Source organism: Carcharhinus amblyrhynchos, chromosome 5 (genome assembly GCF_965287045.1).
Source record: "Carcharhinus amblyrhynchos chromosome 5, sCarAmb.v2.hapA, whole genome shotgun sequence".
Classification (NCBI taxonomy): domain Eukaryota; kingdom Metazoa; phylum Chordata; class Chondrichthyes; order Carcharhiniformes; family Carcharhinidae; genus Carcharhinus; species Carcharhinus amblyrhynchos.
Window position 1 is genome coordinate 52,078,922 of NC_137328.1, and position 21,163 is coordinate 52,100,084.

General features: G+C 40.1%; 1 protein-coding gene and 1 pseudogene across 1 annotated transcript; one reads left to right on the plus strand and one right to left on the minus strand.

Annotated features, from left to right (window-relative positions):
- The first annotated feature begins 1,323 nt into the window (after positions 1 to 1,323).
- On the plus strand, positions 1,324 to 1,465 carry LOC145343617 (U2 spliceosomal RNA; annotated as a pseudogene).
- Positions 1,466 to 4,787: 3,322 nt separating this feature from the next.
- Positions 4,788 to 20,908, minus strand: nxnl2 (nucleoredoxin like 2). Its single transcript, XM_080189675.1, has 2 exons — positions 20,540 to 20,908; positions 4,788 to 5,628 (listed from the first exon to the last, which is right to left on the minus strand). Exons 1-2 carry the CDS (start codon positions 20,839 to 20,841, stop codon positions 5,457 to 5,459), a joined length of 474 nt encoding a protein of 157 aa, XP_080045801.1. The 5' UTR covers positions 20,842 to 20,908; the 3' UTR covers positions 4,788 to 5,456.
- Positions 20,909 to 21,163: the final 255 nt, after the last annotated feature.

Genomic DNA, 21,163 nt, shown 5'->3' on the forward strand with positions numbered 1-21,163 from the left:
TTTACACGGATAGAGAATTGGTTGGCAGACAGGAAGTAGAGAATGGGAATAAATGGCTTCTTTTCAGAGTGGCAGGCAGTTACTAATGCGGTACCACAGGGTTCAGTGCTAGGACCCCAGCTATTCACAATATACATTGATGATTTGGATGGAGGAATTGAATGCAATATCTCCAAATTTGCAGACAACACTAAGCTGGGTGGCAGTGTGTGCCGTGAGGATGCTGAGAGGCTGCAGGGTGACTTGTACAGGCTGGCTGAGTGGGCAAATACTTGGCAGACGCAAAATGTGTATAAATGTGAGGTTATCCACTTTGGTGGCAAAATAGGAAGGCAGATTATTATTTGAATGGTGGCAGTTTAGGAAAAGGGGATGTGCAGCATGACCTGGATGTCATGGTGGAACAGTCGCTGAAGGTTAGCATGCAGGTACTGCAGGCAATGAGGAAAGCTAATGGCATGCTGGCCTTCTTAGCAAGGAGAATTGAGTATAGGAGTAAAGAGGACTTCTTGCAATTATATAGAACCTTGGTGAGGCCCATAGCTTGATTATTGTGCAGTTTTGGTCTCCTAGTCTGAGGAAGGACATTCTTGCTATTGAGGGAGTCTGGAGAAGGTTCACCAGACTGATTCCTTGAATGGCAGAACTGACATATGAAGAGGGACTGGATCAACTGGGCTTGTACTCAATGGAATTTAGAAGAATGAGAGGGGTTCTCATAGAAACATATTGAATTCTGATGGGACTGGACAGGCTAGATGTGGGAAGAATGTTCCCAATGTTGAGGAAGTCCAGAACTAAGGGTCATAGTCTAAGAATAAGGAAAAGCCATTCAGGACTGAACTAGAGGAAGAACTTCTCCATTCAAGAGAGTTGTGAACCTGTGAATTCTCTACCACAGAAAGCTGTTGGGGCCAGTTTGTTAAATATGTTCAAGAGGGAGCTGGATGTGGACCTTGTGGCTAAAGGGATCAAGGGGTATGGAGAGAAAGTGGGTGTGGGATACTGAAAGTGCATGATCGGCCATGATCATATTGAATGGTGTTGTAGGCTTGAAGGGCCAAATGTCCTACTCCTGCACTTATTTTCTATGTTTCTATGTAAAAACAATTACAATCTTCAGAGTAAGAGTACCCAGAAAACTATTATAGTCCCCAGCACTTGATGGCATACATCTTCGAATTTTAAAAGAAATAGCTGCTGAGATAGTAGATGCATTGGTAATAACGTTCTAAAATTCCGTAAAGATCCCAGAAAATAGTGGATGCAACTCCTCTATTCAAGGAGAAAGACAGAAAGCAGGAGAATATAGGTCAGTTAGCTATCGCTTCTCGGCCTTTTGGCTAAGATCAAGTGTAGTATTGACATGCTGTGCTTGGTTTAAGTCATTAGGTTACATTTTAGCTTCATTTGAAGCAATTTTTAAAAGCAGAATCTTGGCCTTTTGGCTAAGATGCAAATAACAGCAAGCCTTGGAGGAGGAGCTATGCCTACTCCAATCAGCTTAGATCTTGTACATCAAGCCCAAGACAAGAGGTGAGAGCCCTATCTTGTCAGCTTGGATCAGGAATGTCTCAACTTGTTGAGACTCTGAATTGGACTTGATTTGATTGAATTGGAATAAAACAAAAATAATTTTAAAAAATCTATAATAGGGAAAATGCTAGAATGTATATTAAGGAGGCAAAAGTGGGATACTTAGAAATTTTTAATGTATTCAGGCAAAGTCAACATGGTTTTGTAAAAGGAAAATCAGATTTGACTAATTTATGAGTTCCTTAACAAAGTAACAAGCATTGTGTATAAATGGGAACTTGAATTTCCAAAAGGCATTTGATAAAGTGCCTCGTTAAAGGTTATGACTCAAAGTAAGAGCTTATAGTCAAACAGACAATATAGATAAATGGATCATTTTTGGATTAGCAAGCTATAACTGAGCATACATGTCCAAAGATAGAGATCATCCCTAATGTCAACTAAGCTGGTTTCCATAAGAGCCACAGCACACTTGATAAAGTACTGGCACTTATCATCTATAATTAACTATGGCTCCCAAAAGAAGCTGAAGACGGGCAGAGTACCACTGGACCTCTCAGCTGCCTATAATAGTGTGGCCTGCTTTTAAATTTGTCCAGAATTCTTCCAACCTAGGTCAGGATTGTTGTTAAAATACTCCTTTGCAACAGGTGATTCAATGCCAATCTTGGGCAAAGGAAAAGTGTATGGAGAATATGGACTACATAGGGCTCAGTGCTAGTGCCAATCCTGTTCAATGTATATACAAATGATCTGCCAACAATGTCCCATAAGTTCATCAATACTAATGACATCTGTTGTGCCACTCAAGCTCCATCTTTTCTGCATTCCGTACCAGATCCTTAAAGACTGACTGTTGCAACAAGTGGCATCTCACATTAAATCCCTCTAAAACCATATCCAGCACATTCCATCTCCACAATGCCAGTGTCCAAAAAAAAATCTACACGTGTACATGGATGGCCAGAAACTAAAGCAAAATCCCAACTCAGCCTACTTAAGAGTGACTCTAGATAGGACCTTGTCCTTCCAGGAAGGAAACAGCAGCAAAAGTAGGAAACCAGGCGAGGTGCTGCTGCCACAACACTCCAGATCTCAGCATCTGCCCCGTCATACTCAGCAGCAGAGTACTGTGCATGCATCTGGCAAAGGTCATTGCACAAAAATCTTGTTGACACTTAACTGAATGCAACAATGTGCATAAGTTGAACTCTCCACTTAGAGAAGAATCACTCGACTGATTTCTGTCTTATCTTATGAGGAAAGGTTGGACAAGAGGTTAACCCCAAATATCCTGGGAGTTACCACTGACAAGAAACTGAATCAAACCACTCATAAATACAAGAGCAAGTCACAGACTGGGAATTATGTGGGGAATAACTCACTCCCGACTCCCCAAAGCTGTCTACTATATACAAGAATACTCTTCACTAGCCTGGATGAGTGCAGCTCCCACAACACAAGAAGCTCAACAATATTCAAGATAAAGCAGTCCACTATGTAAATGTTGTTTAATTTGTGAAATGCTAAATGAGAAAATATATTCTATTCCTTTGCCTTCTTCCTTTCTGCAAGGGACAAAAGACTTCATCAGAATGGTTCAAGGGAAGCAGCAAAAGGAATACTGCTACATGATCTTAATCTTTGTATTTGAGGTCCTGGTCCTTATGTGCTCCTTTCCTCAGTGGGCTAACAGCAGGGTGGGCACATTGAAGACAATGATGAAATTTGTCATGTATGTCAGCCTTAGTCAAAGTCACAATATGTTAGTCAGAACTTTGACATTTACAGACACAGGAAACCGGAGTAACTGGAATATTGAAAGAAGGAGATAATATTAGGTAGTTTAGAAAATGAGTAGTATAAGTAAAAAGACAAATGCCTTTTTTAAAAGATGTTTTTCTTAAATTTTTTCTGTTTTACATTTACCACAAGACGGAACAAATTCCCAAAATCTAGTATAGTACAGAGTAATTATTATTTGGCATTAGCGTACAGGAAAAAAAAGCAAATATTCATTACAAATGATTCAGATTATCAATCATTGTAGTTGGTGTCTCCTTTTCATGATATCACCGTTGATCGTAATCAATAGGTGCTGGTTGGAAGAGAACCACTGTTTTCAGGTATGCTTCAGAGAAGGAGTTGACAATGCCCTGGTGTTCCGTCTGAGTGAGTGCATGTACAAGTATTATCTGCATACTGGAGCTCAGTGGCTGAGATTGGAGTGGCTTTGGTCACCTACTCCAACTGGTCTTGTATGAAGCCTTCCAGTCTATCTATCTTCCAGGTTTGGGCTTCCTTTAAGGGGAAAAGTATACTGTTCCTTGTGAGGTTATGTTGTTTTGTTTCTGGTATCCTTCTTGCGCAAGTGTATGCTGAAAGTCTGATGTCCATTGGACAATTCTGATGTTCCTCTCTCTTTGGAGCTTGCTTTCTTTATCCAGATAGGTAGGTTGTTGATATTGGCTCCGATTTGTTATAGTTAATCCTTGAGGTTTCCTTTTTCTCGTTGGGAGGAGGAGGGTCGCATTTCTCCCAAGATACCCTGTTGATGGGCGTCTTGATGATTTTTCTCCTTATTAGTAGGATTTCCTTAGTAGAATACAATTTAAATTCTTTGGTGATGAGGGGTCTGATCGCTGTCTTTTATATGGCTGGGACGAAGGGAAGTTTGTTTTGTTACAAGTCTAGGCAAGGAGTATAAGTCCTTAGTTTACTGGTTCCTGTACATGAGAGCTTATGCTGATATGTCACATATTGCACCGTTGGCAGTATCCGATGTTCTCTTTTTCCTGGGTTATCCTTTTATTGCTTGGAGGTTCTAGGATGCTGAGTTAGGCCCCGGTTGATTGTATATCAGCCCATAAAGGATCCTATATACTGTGTAGCTCTGATGCTGGTGTCAAGGGGCTATGTGCTTATGGGTTTTTCCAGTTATCTTGAGATCCCCACCCTTTCTGGTATCCTTTCTTTTCTGTACAAGAGGAGACACCAACTACAATGATTGATAATCTGAATCATTTGTAATGAATATTTGCTTTTTTTTCCCTATACGCTAATGCCAAATAATGATTACTCTGTACTATACTAGATTTTGGGAATTTGTTCCGTCTTGTGGTAAATGTAAAACAGAAAAAATTTAAGAAAAACATCTTTTAAAAAAGGCATTTGTCTTTTTACTTACACTACTCATTTTCTAAACTATCTAATATTATCTCCTTCTTTCAGTATTCCAGTTACTCCGGTTTCCTGTGTCTGTAAATGTCAAAGTTCCGACTAACATCCCTTGCAATTATCACAGGATTCTCAATTGTAATAATCCTAAAAATACCTAATTTGTACAGTTTATATCTTGGTTTACATGTTACAAATCAATTAAGGATTAAACACCTCTCCTTTCATCTCTAAATCCTTTAACACTGAGTTGAAGATTTTTTGAGCAGTTCCCACAGTCATTGTATCAGGACTGCCATATGATCCTGAAGTGCATCTTGGGATGAGGCAGACACTGGAATATCTGGACCATAATGACATCATGTTAAAAGCAAGTCTACTACATACAGACAAAGTGATAGTATTACTGCTGTCTCACTATACAATCTGGCAATTTGAAAAAAAACACAAGGTCAAAAACATTAGGATTAACATGTCTTTAATAAAAACTATTTTACCATATTAATGCAGTAGAAATATTTGCTCTTTTCTATTATATTTAAATTTTAGAAGAAATATTTCAAAATACCACAAATTGTTTGTTTATAATTGCATAGTTTGCTATGTTTGGTCACAGAACTTTCTTTAAAATGAGAATGTGCATGGAAAGCTATAAGTTCCTTTTGTTGCAGACCTATGCTTCAGCTATAAAATTTACATTCAAATGTCACAGCTTTTTTCTACAGTATATTTCATGTCAACTCTCAATCAACTGTAAAGTTCTGGAAAATTTCTGCCACCTCGATCCAGTTCCTGAAGCACGCCATGCCTTGATCTCGTATCTGCTTACGACCTTTGTCAGTGATGACATCCCCGTTCTGTTTTACAATCACCAGTTTCGGAATTGCTGTAATGCAGTATTTCTTCTTTAACTCCCTGATAAAGGGAAAAAAATAGACTGTTAGTAAAACAGCCAGGTTATAGAGTAGCCTCTGTTATCCATGACTTTTGCCCTATTTTTTCTGATCAGTGCTTTCCTTTGCAAATTGGTTACTCAGTTATTGAGGTGATCAAAGGAAGGTAAAAAGATAAAAACTAATAGTGTTGGAATAACAGAAAAATGAGGAGCAGGAGTAGGCCATCTGGCCCCTCGATCCTGCTCCGTCATTCAATAAGATTATGGCTGATCTTTTCACGGACTCAGCTCCATTTATCCGCCCACTCACCATTACCCTTAATTCCTTTATTATTCAAAAATCTATCTATCTCTGCCTTAAAAGCATTCAATGAGGTAGCCTCAATGTTTCACTGGGCAGGGAATTCCATAGATTTGACCGAATGACACAATGTCTTGAAGGAGCAAGTACGCAATTCATTTAGTTACAGTTTTAAAAAATGGGCATAATAGGTCTCAAATGGAGAGAGAGAGGGAGATAAAAGGAGAAGTCGACAGGAAATCAGAGATTTGCAAGGACTATAGAATGGTGATATTGGGGGTCTTTAATTACCAAATTATCATTTAGGATAATATTAGAGTAACAGGTAAGAGTAGGAGAGGTTTTGAAGTGTGTTCAAGATGATTTATTTGGCCAATATATTCTCAATCTAACCAGTTCCGCAGGGCTCTGTACTGGGACCTCTGCTGTTTGTGATGTATATAAACGATTTGGAAGAAGAAGCTGGTGTGATCAGTAAGTCTGCGGACGACACAAAGATTGCTGCACTTGCAGATAGTGATGAACATTGTCAGAGAATACAGCAAGATATAGATAGGCTGGAAAATTGGGCGGAGAAATGGCAGATGGAATTTAATCCAGATAAATGCAAAGTGATGCATTTCAGTAGATCTAATGTAGGGGGGAGCTATACAATAAATGGCAGAACCATCAGGAGTATAGACACACAGAGGGACCTGGGGGTGCAAGTCCACAGATCCCTAAAGGTGGCAGCACAGGTGGAGAGGGTGGTGAAGAAGGCATATGGCATGCTTGCCTTTATTGGACAGGGCATAGAGTATAAAAGTTCGCATATGATGTTGCAGCTACATAGAACGCTGGTTAGGTCACATTTGGAATTCTGCGTCCAGTTCTGGTCGCCATGCTACCAGAAGGACGTGGAAGCTTTGGAGAGAGTACAGAAAAGGTTTACCAGGATGTTGCCTGGTATGGAGGGTCTTAGCTATGAGGAGAGATTGGACAAACTGGGATTGTTCTCCCTGGAAAGATGGAGGATGAGGGGTGACCTAATAGAGGTGTATAAAATTATGAAGGTCATAGATAGGGTGAACAGTGGGAAGCTTTTTCCCAGGTCGGAGGTGACAAACACAATGGGTCACAAGTTCAAGGTGAGGGGGGCAAGGTTCAACACAAATGTCAGGGGGACATGGTTTACACAGAGCATGGTGGGGGCTTGGAATGCACTGCCAAGTAAAGTGGTTGAGGCAGATACGCTGGGATCATTTAAGACTTATCTAGATAGCCACACGAGCAGACTGGGAATAGAGGGATACAAACGAATGGTCTAGTTGGGTGCATGAGCGGCGCAGGCTTGGACAGCCGAAGGGCCTGTTCCTGTGCAGTACTGTTCTTTGTTCTTTTGTTTAGCAAGGTGTTGTTGTTGGATCTGGGGCTGAGAAACTAAATGGGCCAAGTTGAACAAGGATCTGTGGGAGGTAACTTAAATAAGAGTAATCATTATATCAGAAGGCTCATATTAATAATGGAGAAGAGCAAAACATAATCTAAAGTAGAGCTTCTAAATTGAAGGGCAGCTAACTTCAACTGAATGAGAAAGAATCTAGCAGGGTAAAATGGAACCAAAATTTGACAGAAAAACTAATGGAATCATGGGTGATCTTTACAGAATAGATATTTCACGTACGGACTAGGTACATTCTTGTGAAAAATAGGAGTGCTAAATCCAAGCCATCTTGCATAACAAGGTAGATACAGAATATGATGAAACAAAGAGGAAATTGGGTGAATTCTTTTTAAGCAATAAGCAGGCTAAGTAAGAAGATTTGGGAAGTGAAGAGGAAAATATGACTATCAAAGAGATAATATGCAAATAGAATGGCATTTAAAATGAAAATAAACAGCCAAAATCTTCTACTGCCATGTAAATAAGAGGATAGTGAAAGTCAGAGTGGGGCCTATTAGGAGCAAAGAAAGCAATATGTACTTAGAAGCACAAGACAAAGCTAAAATACCTCATGAGTGTTTTGTGTTAGTGTTTACTAAAGGACAAAATGCCAAGAAAGTATCAGTAGAAGACAAGGTAGAGGTCATGAATGGATTGCACTGGAAGGAGGCACTGGAAAGGCTAGCTATGCACTGGAAAGGCTGCCTGGTTCAGCTGGTTTGATTCCACGTTTCTAAAGAAAGTGGGAGTGGAGATATTGGAAAGGCTTGCCATAATCTTCCAATCTTCCCTAGATATGAGGAGGAGCCAGAGGCTTAGGGAATCATAACTACCGGCTAGTCAGCTTATCAGCGGTGTGCAAGTTTTGAAAGCAATAATCCAGAAAACTATTAGGCATCTGAAGAGTTTGAGTTAATTAAGGGGAACTTGCATGAATTTGTTAAAACACAGATTGAGTTTTTCATGAAATAACAGAAAAGGTTGATTACATAAGAACATAAGAACATAAGAAATAGGAGCAGGAGTAGGCCATCTAGCCCTTCGAGCCTGCCCCGCCATTCAATAAGATCATGGCTGATCTGTCGTGGCTCAGTTCCACATTCCCGCCCTCTCCCCATAACCCTTAATCCCCTCTCTTATCAAAAACCCATCAACCCGCTTCTTAAAAATATTTAGCGAGGTAGCCTCCACCACTTCAACGGGCAGAGAATTCCAGAGATTCACCACCCTTTGAGTGAAGAAATTCTTCCTCAACTCCGTTCTAAACCGCCCCCCCTTTATCTTGAGGCTGTGCCCCCTAGTCCTACTGTCCTTTCTGAGCGGGAAGAGTCTCTCCACCTCTATCCTATCCTATCCATCCCATTCATCATCTTATACGTCTCAATGAGATCTCCCCTCATTCTTCTAAACTCTAACGAGTACAAGCCTAGTTTATTCAGCCTCTCCTCATAGCTCAACCCCCTCAATTAAGGAAAGGAATGGATTTTAAGAAAAAATATTTGATAAAGTACCACATAAAAAGCTGATTAATGGTGTTGAGGCTCAATGAATACAACAACTAGTGGCAGCTTTAATGAAAATTATTGGTTTGAAGATAGAAAATGACTTTTTTCCATGCTGAAGGATGATAGTCTGAGGTGTGTCCAAGGATCAATGTTAGGACCAGTGCTTTTATTGATATACTTGGAATAGAGGATAAATTTTCAAAATTTGCCAGTTATAGCAACATTTGGATGCGTAGCAAACAGTGAGAATGGTATTAATTGACTGCAACAGGGCATAAATAGGCTGGCAGAATGGGTAGGCGAGCAGCAGATTGAATTTAATACTGAGAAGCATGAAATGATGCATTTTGGCAGAAGGATTAAGGACAGGCATAAATAATTAATGATACAGTTCTAGTGTGTGCAGGGCAGAGGGACCTTGGGGGGATCATGTACACATATCTTTGAAAGCAGTAGGACAAATTGAGCAAATAATTAGCAAGTGTATGGGATCTTGGGCTTCATATGTGGAGGGATTGGGTACAAAAGTATAGACTAGTCACTACATTTTAGGAAGAATACAAAGGTCCTTGAGAGAATGCAGCGAAGATTTACCAGAATGGTTACAGAGATAATGGAATCTAACTATAAGGGAGAAGCTGAGGTTTTACTCCTTGGAGCAACAAAAGTTATGGGAAATCTGATGGAGCAGTACAAGAGTTCCCATTAGCTGATGGTACAAGGACAAGACACACAGATTCAAGGTAATGGGCAATATATGCAGAAGGGACAAAATGAGGAATAATTTATTTTAAAATACAGCGAGTGATAATGACTTGGAACTCACCATCTACCAGGGTAGTAGAAACAAAGACAATCCACAATTTCAAAAAAAACAGTTCAGGCATTCCAGGGAAATAAACTTGCACAATTATGGAGATAGAGAGGGGAAATGGGACAGAGTGGATCATTCCACAGACAACCAACATGGATCTAGTGAGCTGAATGACTCCTTGCTGTGCTTCAACAACTCTTACAACCTATGGGTATGTTTTCAAGTCCTGCCTGCTGCAGGAATGCTCATGGGTGGAATGGACTACCTAAAGGTCCGTTGACCTTCGCTGGGAATTTCCAGTCTCAGGGCGGGCACAACCAGAAAATCCCACCATTAGTCCTGCTGCAAGTAAGAGAATCCAGGCCAAAGATGACATGTTTAAAATTAATTATCAAATCACCCTTCTGCAGAAACACATTTAGGTAGTAGAAAACATTACAGAGATGGATACAGAAATAGAAAACTTTGGGGTGATATAAGCCTGAAAGCTTGCAATATGTACATTGTAACTACTCTTTAATTTGAAAAAAAAAGTTGTTTGATTTTCATTAATAATTTATCTTTTAAAACATTAACATCTTGTGTATAGCAACATCACACCCAAAATGCCATACATGTAATTCCAGTATGCAAAATTTTAAACTATAAATGACTATTTTCTGTTCAGTTAAGCATGCTAATTTGGTTTCAGATATTCAACAAGTAGAAAAGACATCATTATCAATCAATGGACCGCACAGTGGTGCAGTGGTTAGCATTGCTGCCTCACAGCACCAGAGACCTGTGTTCAATTCTGCCCTTAGGTGACTGTCTGTATGGAATTTGCACATTAATCCCGTGTCTGCTTGGGTATCCTCCAGGTGATCTGGTTTCCTTCCACACTCCAAAGATGTGTGGGTTAGGTGGATTGGCCATGATAAATTAGGAGAAGAATTAGGAAGAATGAGAGAATTAGGAAGCATAGGTTGGACTAGGAGACAACAGGGTCTGGGAACGTCCGAAATGTGGAGTTTTTTCAAGGAGCAGCTACTGCGAGTCCTTGATATACACGTCCCTGTCAGGCAAGGAGGAAATGGTCGAGCTAGGGAACTGTGCTGCACTAAAAAGGAAAAAAGAGGCTTATGTCAGGATGAGACTTGAGGGCTCAGGTAGTGCACTAGAAAGCTTTAGATTGGCTAGGAGGGAGTTAAAGAGTGAGTTAAGAAGGGCTAAAAGAGGACATGAGAAGACTCTGGCTGATAGGATTAAGGAGAATCCTAAGGCGTTCTATAGATATGTTAAGAACAGAAGATTGGTTAGGGCAAGATTAGGGCCAGTTAGAGACAGCAGTGGGAAGTTATGTGTGGAACCAGAAGAGATTGGAGAGGCATTGAAACAATATTTCTCTTCAGTATTCACGCAGGGAGACATAAATGTAGCTGTGGAGAACACTGGGTTACAGGGTTGTAAACTGGATAGTATTGCAGTTGATAAGGAGGGTGTGCTAGATATTCTTGAGGGTTTGAAAATAGATAAGTCCCCTGGGCTGGAAGGGATTTACCCTAGGATTCTCTGGGAGGCAAGAGGGGCGATTGCAGAGCCTCTGGCTCTGATCTTCAGGTCGTCGTTGGTCACAGGTATAGTGCCAGAAGATTGGATGATAGCGAATGTTGTCCCATTGCTTAAGAAGGGGAACAGAGGCTTCCCCAGGAATTATAGACCGGTGAGTCTTACTTCTGTTGTGGGCAAGGTTTTAGAAAAAATTATTAGGGATAGGATTTATAGTTATTTAGAGAGTAATGAATTGATTGGAGATAGTCAGCATGGTTTTGTGGAGGGTAGGTCGTGGCTTATTAACCTTATTGAGTTTTTTGAGAAAGTGACCAAAGAGGTGGATGGGGGTAAGGCAGTTGACGTGGTATATATGGACTTTAGTAAGGCGTTTGATAAGGTTCACCATGGAAGGCTTCTGCAGAAAATGCAGATGTATGGGATTGAGGGTGATTTAGTTAATTGGATCAGGAATTGGCTAGCAGATAGGAGACAGAGGGTGGTGGTTGATGGTAAGTATTCGTCATGGAGTTCGGTTACAAGTGGTGTGCCTCAGGGATCTGTTTTGGGGCCACTGCTGTTTGTAATTTTTATAAATGATCTGGATGAGGGTATAGTTGGGTGGATCAGTAAATTTGCTGATGACACCAAAGTCGGAGGAGTGGTAGATAGTGAGGAGGGGTGTCATAGTTTACAGAGAGACTTGGACAAGTTGCAGAGCTGGGCCGAGAGGTGGCGGATGGAGTTTAATGCGGAAAAGTGTGAGGTAATTCACTTTGGCAGGAATAACAGATGTGTAGAGTATAGGGCTAATGGTAGGACTCTGAATAGTGTTGAGGAACAGAGGGATCTAGGTGTATGTGTACATAGATCCCTGAAAGTTGGGAATCAAGTAGATAAGGTAGTTAGGAAGGCATACGATGTCTTGGCGTTTATTGGTAGGGGGATTGAATTTAGGAGCCGCAGAGTCATGTTGCAACTGTACAAAACTCTGGTGCGGCCGCACTTGGAGTATTGTGTGCAGTTCTGGTCCCCACATTATAGGAAGGATGTGGAGGCATTGGAAAGGGTGCAGAGGAGGTTTACCAGGATGTTGCCTGGTATGGAGGGGAGGTCCTATGAGGAGAGACTGAGGGATTTGAGGTTGTTTTCGTTAGAAAGAAGGCGGCTAAGAGGGGACCTTATTGAAACATATATGATTAGAGGTTTAGATAGGGTGGACAGTGATAGCCTTTTTCCTCGGATGGAGAAAGCTAGCACGAGGGGGCATAGCTTTAAATTAAGGGGTGGTAGTTATAGGACGGATGTCAGAGGTAGGTTCTTTACCCAGAGGGTGGTGAGGGATTGGAATGCCCTGCCTGCTGCAGTTGTAAAAGCACCTAGTTTGGGGGTGTTTAAGAGATCCGTGGATAGGTTTATGGATGGAAAGGGATTGGTTTAGGTTAGAGGGTCATTGCTTTTTAACTGGTTGGCGCAACATCGTGGGCCGAAGGGCCTGTTCTGCGCTGTAATGTTCAAAAAAAAATTGACCCATACCGTCAGGGGGATTAGCAGAGTAAATTCATGAAGTTATAAGGATAAGGCCTGGGTGGGATTGCTATCGGTTCAGGTTCAAAGGGCTTCCTTCTATACTATAATGATTCTACAATTCTAGAAGTGAACCATGCAAAATCAACCAAATTACTTCTCCCTCTCACCAACCTTCCAGTCACTGATCTAAAATTAGAAGCACTACAGATTAAAGTTGCTGAAATTAATTTTGACAGATGTGTTACTTTCTGACCCAGCAAACTAACAAGTGAATTTATAACATCTTGGAAAATATAGCTATAAAATATTACAGCTAAATACACAAACTTTCCTCTGCAAAAATCTACCTCTCTCTGTTGACTTCCATTTCTACAGCTGGTAGTCTTCCTTAGCAGAATTTACCAACAATAGTGCATGGTCTACATGTGCCTCTAGGCCCACATCAATGTGACTCTAAATGCCCTCTCAAGGGCAAGGGATGGGCAATAAACGCTGGTCCAGCCAGCAACACCCACGTCTAAAGAAAGAATTTAGAAATATAGAAATAGTATACAAATGTTCACATCATTTTGATAGTTGATCAGAAAAACAGTGTTATAATTCAATTTTCAGAACACCTGTACCTTAGAATTTTCACCTAAATTATTTTATCCCCCATTTTTTTTCCAAATCTGTTTTGCTTTGTGATACTTAGGTGATACCATGGCAGAAATGTAATTAATAACATGGATATATTTTTAAAAGGCTTGCACAAATAAGATCAATACTGATTTGATTTGATTTATTATTGTCACATGTATTAACACACAATGAAAAGTATTGTTTCTTGTGTGCTTTATAGCCAAAACATACCATTCATAGAGAAGGAAATGAGAGACTGCAGAATGTACTGTTACAGTCATAGCTCGAGAGTAGAGAAAGATCAACTTAATGCAAGGTAAGTCCATTCAAAAGTCTGACAGTAGCAGGGAAGAAGCTGTGCTTCAGTCAGTTGGTATGTGACCTTAGACTTTTGTATCTTTTTCCCGTAGAAAGAAGGTGGAAGAGAGAATGTCTGGTGTGCATGGGGTCCTTAATTATGCTCGCTGCTTTGTCGAGGCAGCGGGAAGTGTAGACAGAGTCAATGGATGGGAAGCTGGTTTGCGTGATGGATTGGGCTTCATTCATGACCTTTTGTAGTTTCCTGCGGTCTTGAGCAGAGCAGGAGCCATACAAAACTGTGATACAACCAGAAAAAATGCTTTCAATGGTCGTAGCTGACATGTCAAATTTCCTTAGTCTTCTGAGAAAGCATATTGTTAACTATCAGCACTCCAATACTTATTGTTCAGCTACATGTTAACATTCGTTATAATTTCAGTAATTAATTCAAAAGAGAGGGCAACAATATTTATAGGAATTGTTGGAACCTTGATCACATTACTTAGGGCATTATATGTCAGCCAGCATAAGGACCCCACGCACCCTGGACATTCTCTCTTCCACCTTCTTCCATCGGGAGAAAGTCCGACTCAGGAACAGCTTCTTCCCTGCTGCTGTCAGACTTTTGAATGGACTTATCTTGCATTAAGTTGCTTTTTTTCTACACCCTAGCTACGACTGTAACACTACATTCTGCACTCTCATGTTTCCTCTATGTAAGGTATGCTTTGTCTGTACAACATGCAAGAAACAATATTTTTCCCTGTATACTAATACATGTGACAATAATAAATCAAATCAAAATAACAAGCTGGTCTCCCATGTAGGTTATGTCTAGCAAATTTAATAGAACCCGTCACAAAAAAACTATTGATGATGCAGACTTGATACATAGTGTTCATGTGGGGTTTAAAAGGCACTTAATGAAGTGCAACACAGCAGATCAATAGATAAAATTAAAGCATCAGGGAAAACAGAAAATCTGACGATGTGAATAGGAAATTGGCCCTACGAAAATAAAGTAATAGTTAACACTATGGCTAGTTTTCTAACTGGAGGTATGCGGTTATATTCCCCTTGGAGTCAGTATTAAGAGCAATGCTTTTATCAACGTGAATATCATCTCAGATATTGGTATTATAATGTCAAAACTGCTAATGACAAAATTTGGTAACGTAGGTTAGCAGTAAAGAGCTTGTAAACAATTTCAGGAATACAGCAAGGTTAGCGCCATTAACACCAATATATTTTTCCTTAAGTTTGGTGCCCAAAATTGAATGCAGTACTCTAGACAGAGCCTGACAAAGGTTTTGTTCAATTTATCCAAAACGTTCTGATTTTTCAGTTGCTACCTTCTTGAAATAAAGGTTAACATTCTATTAGATGTTCCTTATGCCAGTACAAACTGTAGCTTTCTGTGGCTGCATAATTGCTTTTAGTTATCTACAAACATGAGCATTTAGAACCCTTTGTTTCTCCACAGTTAATCATATCACTCGCCATTTATTTGGACTGGGCACCAGCACCAATACATATGCTGGCTTGCTTGTATCAGTGAGGAGTCTTCCAATGCTGTCAAGTCCTTGAGTAGGACTTGAACGTTGAGCTATCTGGCAGAACAGCCAGAGGCTACTTCCTGAGCCACAAGACTTGTATTTATCTTGCGTAGTTGCCGTTCCTATGTTATAATAAGGATTATCCTTTAAAAGTACTCACTGACTGTAAAGCATTTTGCATATCCCAGGGTCTTTCCTTTCTTCTTTTGTGTAACTTAGTGCACCACTTAACTAAGGTTATTTGTGAACTTGGACATATGACTTTCTATTCTTTCATCTAAATCATTAACAAATACGGTGAAAAGCTAAAATTCTGCTACAGACCTCTGGTGGAACACCACTTGTTACATCCTGCCAAACAGAAAACATTCCCTATTTTCTGTCTCCTGGAAAATTAACAAAGACCTCTGGATGTCCACATAGGCAATATCCATAGGTACTTCCTTATATACCATGTTGGTAACATCCTAAAAATGTCAGGCAAAATCTACCCTTCATAAATCTATTATGATTCTTTGATCAGCTCATATTTTCCAAGTGCTCAGTCACTGTTGACAGTGAGTGAATGTGAATGAATGTTGGGATCATTCCTTGATGCTCAGATTTACTAAACAGCAAGACTAATGAGATGAACAAAATGGGTGACAAGGAGGGTAATCATGAATGATAATGGGAACTGAGGAATAGTTAACCAAGGGGAGCAGTACCAGTAGCAAGGAAGAGATGATGCAAGTGAATTCTATTGTCGAGGGGAATGGAGATAGCTTCTTTTGTAGACACATTCAGAGATGCAAATTGGACATTGCTTCCCAAGTGCCAAGATTTGAAAAATCATAGAGCAAGTACAAAAGATTCTGGAATGAAAGGAGAACTACAAGAAATTGTGGTTCATGTGGAAACTAATGATATTTATAGAAGTAGATATTATCATTATCATTGATTCCCACTGAATGGTAAAGAAATAATGCAACAAAACAGATTTAAATACAAAGATGGACAGTTTTATAAAGATGTTAAAAAAAATTCTCAATTTTTTATGTAGTACTGAGAACAAAAACAAAGGGGTAATACTAAACACATTATTGGTTTGATCACAGTTAAAATGCCACGTCCAGTTCTGGGTGCTCTACTTTGTGTCAGCCACATTTCAGTGGTAACATTATTGCACGACTCAGAAGGTTATGAATTGAGTGCATAATCCAGGATGACACTTCAGTGCAATGCTGAAGGAGTGCTGCCCTGTTGGAGTTGCCTTTTGGATAGTGCATTAAATGTCTCTCAGGTGGATGTAAACAATCAGATGGCACAATTTCTGAGAAAACAAATGATCTAGCTGTTTATTTAGTTGCTACATGTGAAGTTTGCTGCGTATAAACCAATGCATGTTTCGTTGTATTACAACAATGATTCAAAAATAATTTATTAGCGGAAAGGTGTTTGGACATTAAGATAAAGGCAAAATACTGTAGGTGCTGGAAACTAAAACAAAAACAGAAAATGCTGTAAAATCTCAGCAGATCTGACAGTATTTGTGGAGAGAGAATAGAGCCAACATTTCAAAACATTGTCTCTATTCTCTCTCCACAGATGCTGTCAGACTTGCTGAGATTTTCCAGCATTTTCTGTAGACGATTGGACATGTTCTGTGATCTTGAAAGACACTATACGAAGTCTCTCTTTCCTTTATTTTAAAGAAAGGTCAAAGCCATTGTGAGGATACAAGAGACTATAACAGCAGCCAGAGATCATCAGCAAGGCTCTTATTATCAATTTATCATCAAAAACATGAAAAAAGGGATTTAGGTTTGTTTTTATGTAGAGGGTTGCTAAGATACCTACCTGAAATGGCAGTGAAAGTAAATTCCATATATGCTTTTAAATATTTGTAAAGAAAAATTAAAAGTGCACAGGGAAATCAGACTAAATGGATAGTTCTTCCAGACGGTTGAACCAAATGATGAACCTTTGTGTTCTAAAATCAGTGATCTTAAGTAGGAATGAAATAGATGATTCCATTTCATATTGAATTGTATTCAAAACCATTATTGAAAGGGATCTTATTCACCATTTCTTTTCACAGTAACTACTGCAGTGTTAATCAATGTGTTAATAACATTAATAAATAAACTTTAAAAGTGCTCTTGCTTGATAAAGCCACTGTGGGTCGCTAATTGTACAAATTAAGAGTAAGTGTATGCAGGTTGGTGGCACCCATTGGATAATTACTTAAAAACATATTGGAAACACTAGTTATAGGCTTATAAGCTATACATTTGTATTGTTTGTGAATAAATCTAAAACTGAATGTAGAGCAACTTATGAGTCTCCTTCAAAGACTAAGATGTTTAACTTGGATTACAGTAAATCACAACACCACTGTCAATCATTTGACTGTGGAGAAAGTTCACCTTGACGCCTGCTACCAGCAACTAATAAAGGATCAGGAATAAGATAAAACAACTCAATCTCTTAAACCCACAACACATACTAACGAAAGACCACTTTCAATGTTGTATCATCTCAGGGTTCAGATGACAATTATAATTAAATCTCTACTCCTGCAGTTTATTAAAGTCTGAACCAGTCACCAATTGGCACAAATCCCCCACCTTCTAAAATATTCAAATCTATTAAATTCCCTCTCATGAATCAGAACTACTCAAACTATACTTCATAGCTCAGTAACATGAAAAACCAAGAGGCCAGCAGAAAAATTGAAAAGACAGACTTTCACTTACGTAACACTTTTTACAATCACTAAATGTCCCAAAACACTTTACAGTAAATGAAATACTTTTGTCTTGCAGGAATAGGCCTCGTGGATGGACGGACACACACACAACCATACACAGAACTGTCTGAAAAAGCTTATAGAGTATAAAATATAAAGGAACAATATTAAATCTATTAATGAGTTCCTTTGCTGGGTCTGAAACTGTGTTAAGAGAAAATTCAAATTTCAGTATCCTGGTTCTTTGTTTCTATCTTTGTACTAACATTTTGGCATTAAATTCATTCTTCTTATAGAAAAGAATTCAACTGGTGAACAGTATAGCTGAGGTCAAAAAATCATCATATGGGAAATGTCCCCCAGTCTGTTTTACATTAAACTAGTTAAATATTCAATACTTCAAATTTTCACATAGTGAATGATTGCTGCAAACACATAAGGACCAGCTGCCTGATGTACTTTCTATTACTTTCCTGCAACTATTTTAGCTCTTAAATCTGAAACAAGTGTCAAAACTAAAATATGTCTGTAACATAGCCAAGGATTGCAGTATAGTAAGATGTTGCCATAAATATGTTAGGAAAACTGAGACAAAGGATTGTCCAGCACATCAGCTTTAGTTGCAGTTCCCGATTCTGAATAAAAATTGATTACTATACTGTACATCCACTCCTAAATTCAACAATCACCCATCTGGCCAAAACTACATTTTGTTTTTCATCCATTCTTGTGATATCAGCATCATGGTTAGGCCAGCATTTAGCACCTAACCCGAATTGGCCTCGAGAAGATGGCGGTGAGCTGCCTTCTTGAACCATTGCAGTCCATGTGGTGACAGTGAAGGAACTCACTTTAATTCTCATGGAAGATGGCAACTTCCTTTTCCTGAAAGCTGATCTCAACTTTAAAAAAGTGAATGAACATCTGTTTTGGAGTATAAGTGAGATTATAAAGATAACACATGGAAAATACCAAATTCTATGTGGTCTCTAATAAGCTTTTTTTGGTACCTTTTTGTACTTTATTCCTAATCAAAAAGCCAATCAAGTCCAAGAGACCCCACGTGAAGGACAAACCAGATCCAAGCTGACAAGGCAGCATATACATCCCATCGATCAAACAAGATCCAAGCTGACAGGATGAGGCATTACATTGCCTCCTGCGTTTCATCTTAGCCAAAAGGTCTACATGGCTTTAAAAAATTGCATCAGCTGAAGCCTCAGTTTAATCTCATTCGCTACCCTGGGTGCTTGTCTTGAGCTTTTAAGGACTAGGAAAATTTATTTTAAAGAAGGAAATCATTCAATAACGGATAATAAAAAGAGAACTCAAAATGAGATGGGTATTTCCGAGTTTCAAACTATTTATCTTTCAGCGTACTCCTCCTCATAAGATTAAATGAGTTGGATAGAGTCCATTACAGGGCAGATAATACGCTGCTGACGGAGGGAGAGACCCTGTTTGAGAAAAGGCCGTACTTCATTCCGAGCTTTTTATTCTCTCATAATATGCAACTGCTAAAGAGTTTACTAAAGACAAAACCGGTATGTTTGTATTTTAAGCAATGGTGGAAAGTTATTGCAGCATTTACACACCGAACTTCGCAGAAAAGAAAATTATGTTTTAGTTGGTGACACGTTAAAACAAAATATTGCAGGCAGAGTGATTCAAACCCATTTTAGCATTTAAACAAGGGATTGGGCCGGGGTTTTCCAATATAACAAAGGAGTTTCTGAACATGCAAACAAGACACAGGTACGGTGTCTCAAATCTGTTGACCTCAGAACGAAGGCCAAGCCGCTTTTAGATCTTACGGATTCCAGGTCGAGTGGGCGTCAGGGATGCTGGAATAGAATAGGTGTACAAGTGGAGAAAGGGATAATTAGTCAGGCACCACACTGTGCCAATGTAGCACTTAGCCAAACGATCCTGGTAAATTTACTCAATTAACATTGATACATGGCACAATCTCTAAAAAATCTGGTTTTCAGAAACCCCGGATTTTGGGCAGCCAGATTTGAGACACTGCTGTAATTAAATTGAACTGTTGAGCCATAAGGAAAAGTTTTTTTTAAAAAAAACTCAAAGCACAGCGTGAGAAAACATTGCTGACAAATAACATGCATGCAGAATCGCTCCTCGAGGGATAACAGGGGTTGGATAAAACTCAAGTTAGGATAAGAGGCTTTGATGGGCGGTACTGTCTTGTTTCACGTTCCTGCTATGCACTTGCATTAAGTAGTCACATTTAAACAGAAAAGAGAGCACGTTATTTGGTGGGCTGTCAGGCGTGATTGTTTCTTGAGGTTCATCGCACCAGTCTGTCAAGGGACTCATTGCTTCACAAGCTGCAAATCAGGCAGAAACCTACGGGTGTACATTGGCTGAGGTTATCTGCGTGCTGAATCGGTTAATGTTAAAAGCGTTTCACTGGTACAGTAACTGCATTCGTGACTGTAAACTTAAGCGCGTAAAGGTTATTGCCAATTCTACACAGACCCGATGGGCTGCAATGCTCTATCACATCCCCAATGCTCCTTGTCCTGGTAGGAATAGATACCATCGCACTTTGACTATATCAGCAGTAGTAGGGCCAGCGTGCAGCATTTACCGTACTTACAGTTTGTATTCATCGTGCCAGGGAAGCGCCAGCCAGTCTCCGTGCATCGCTCCCATGTAATTCACCATATCATTCTCGCTCTTATCTGAAGACACGAAGACGATCTCGAACTGCGCGGCCGGCTCGCTGTCCTGCACCAGCTCCGTGTAGAATTCACACAGGAGCGGCGTGAAATCCCGACACGGAGGACACCAGCCGCCCGAAAAATAGATACCCACAACTTTATTCTTCAAGGCCTCCTCCGGGTCCACCTCCTCGCCGTCTTTATTCACCAGCGTGTGACCTGCGAACACCTCCACCATCCCTCTACACCGGCAAAGTCACCCCGCTCCCTCCGGCTGCCACTCCGACCGTTACACAGGCCACGCCCCTTCCTTGTCCAGACCACGCCCATTCACCATTCGCACCCTCTTTCCCGACCCTGCCCACCAACCTTGCCACGCCCCTTCTTCGACGATTCAAAGTTCAGCGACAGTCCAGTCCGAGATACCGTCTGCGCCTGCACGAGCTAGATCAACTGACCATGAGCACCCCGCACGCAGCCTGCAAACTGTCTCCAGCCATTTCCGGCAGCAGCTGTCCAGAGTGACAGCTCTTTCATCGGCTTGATTGACATTGCGATGG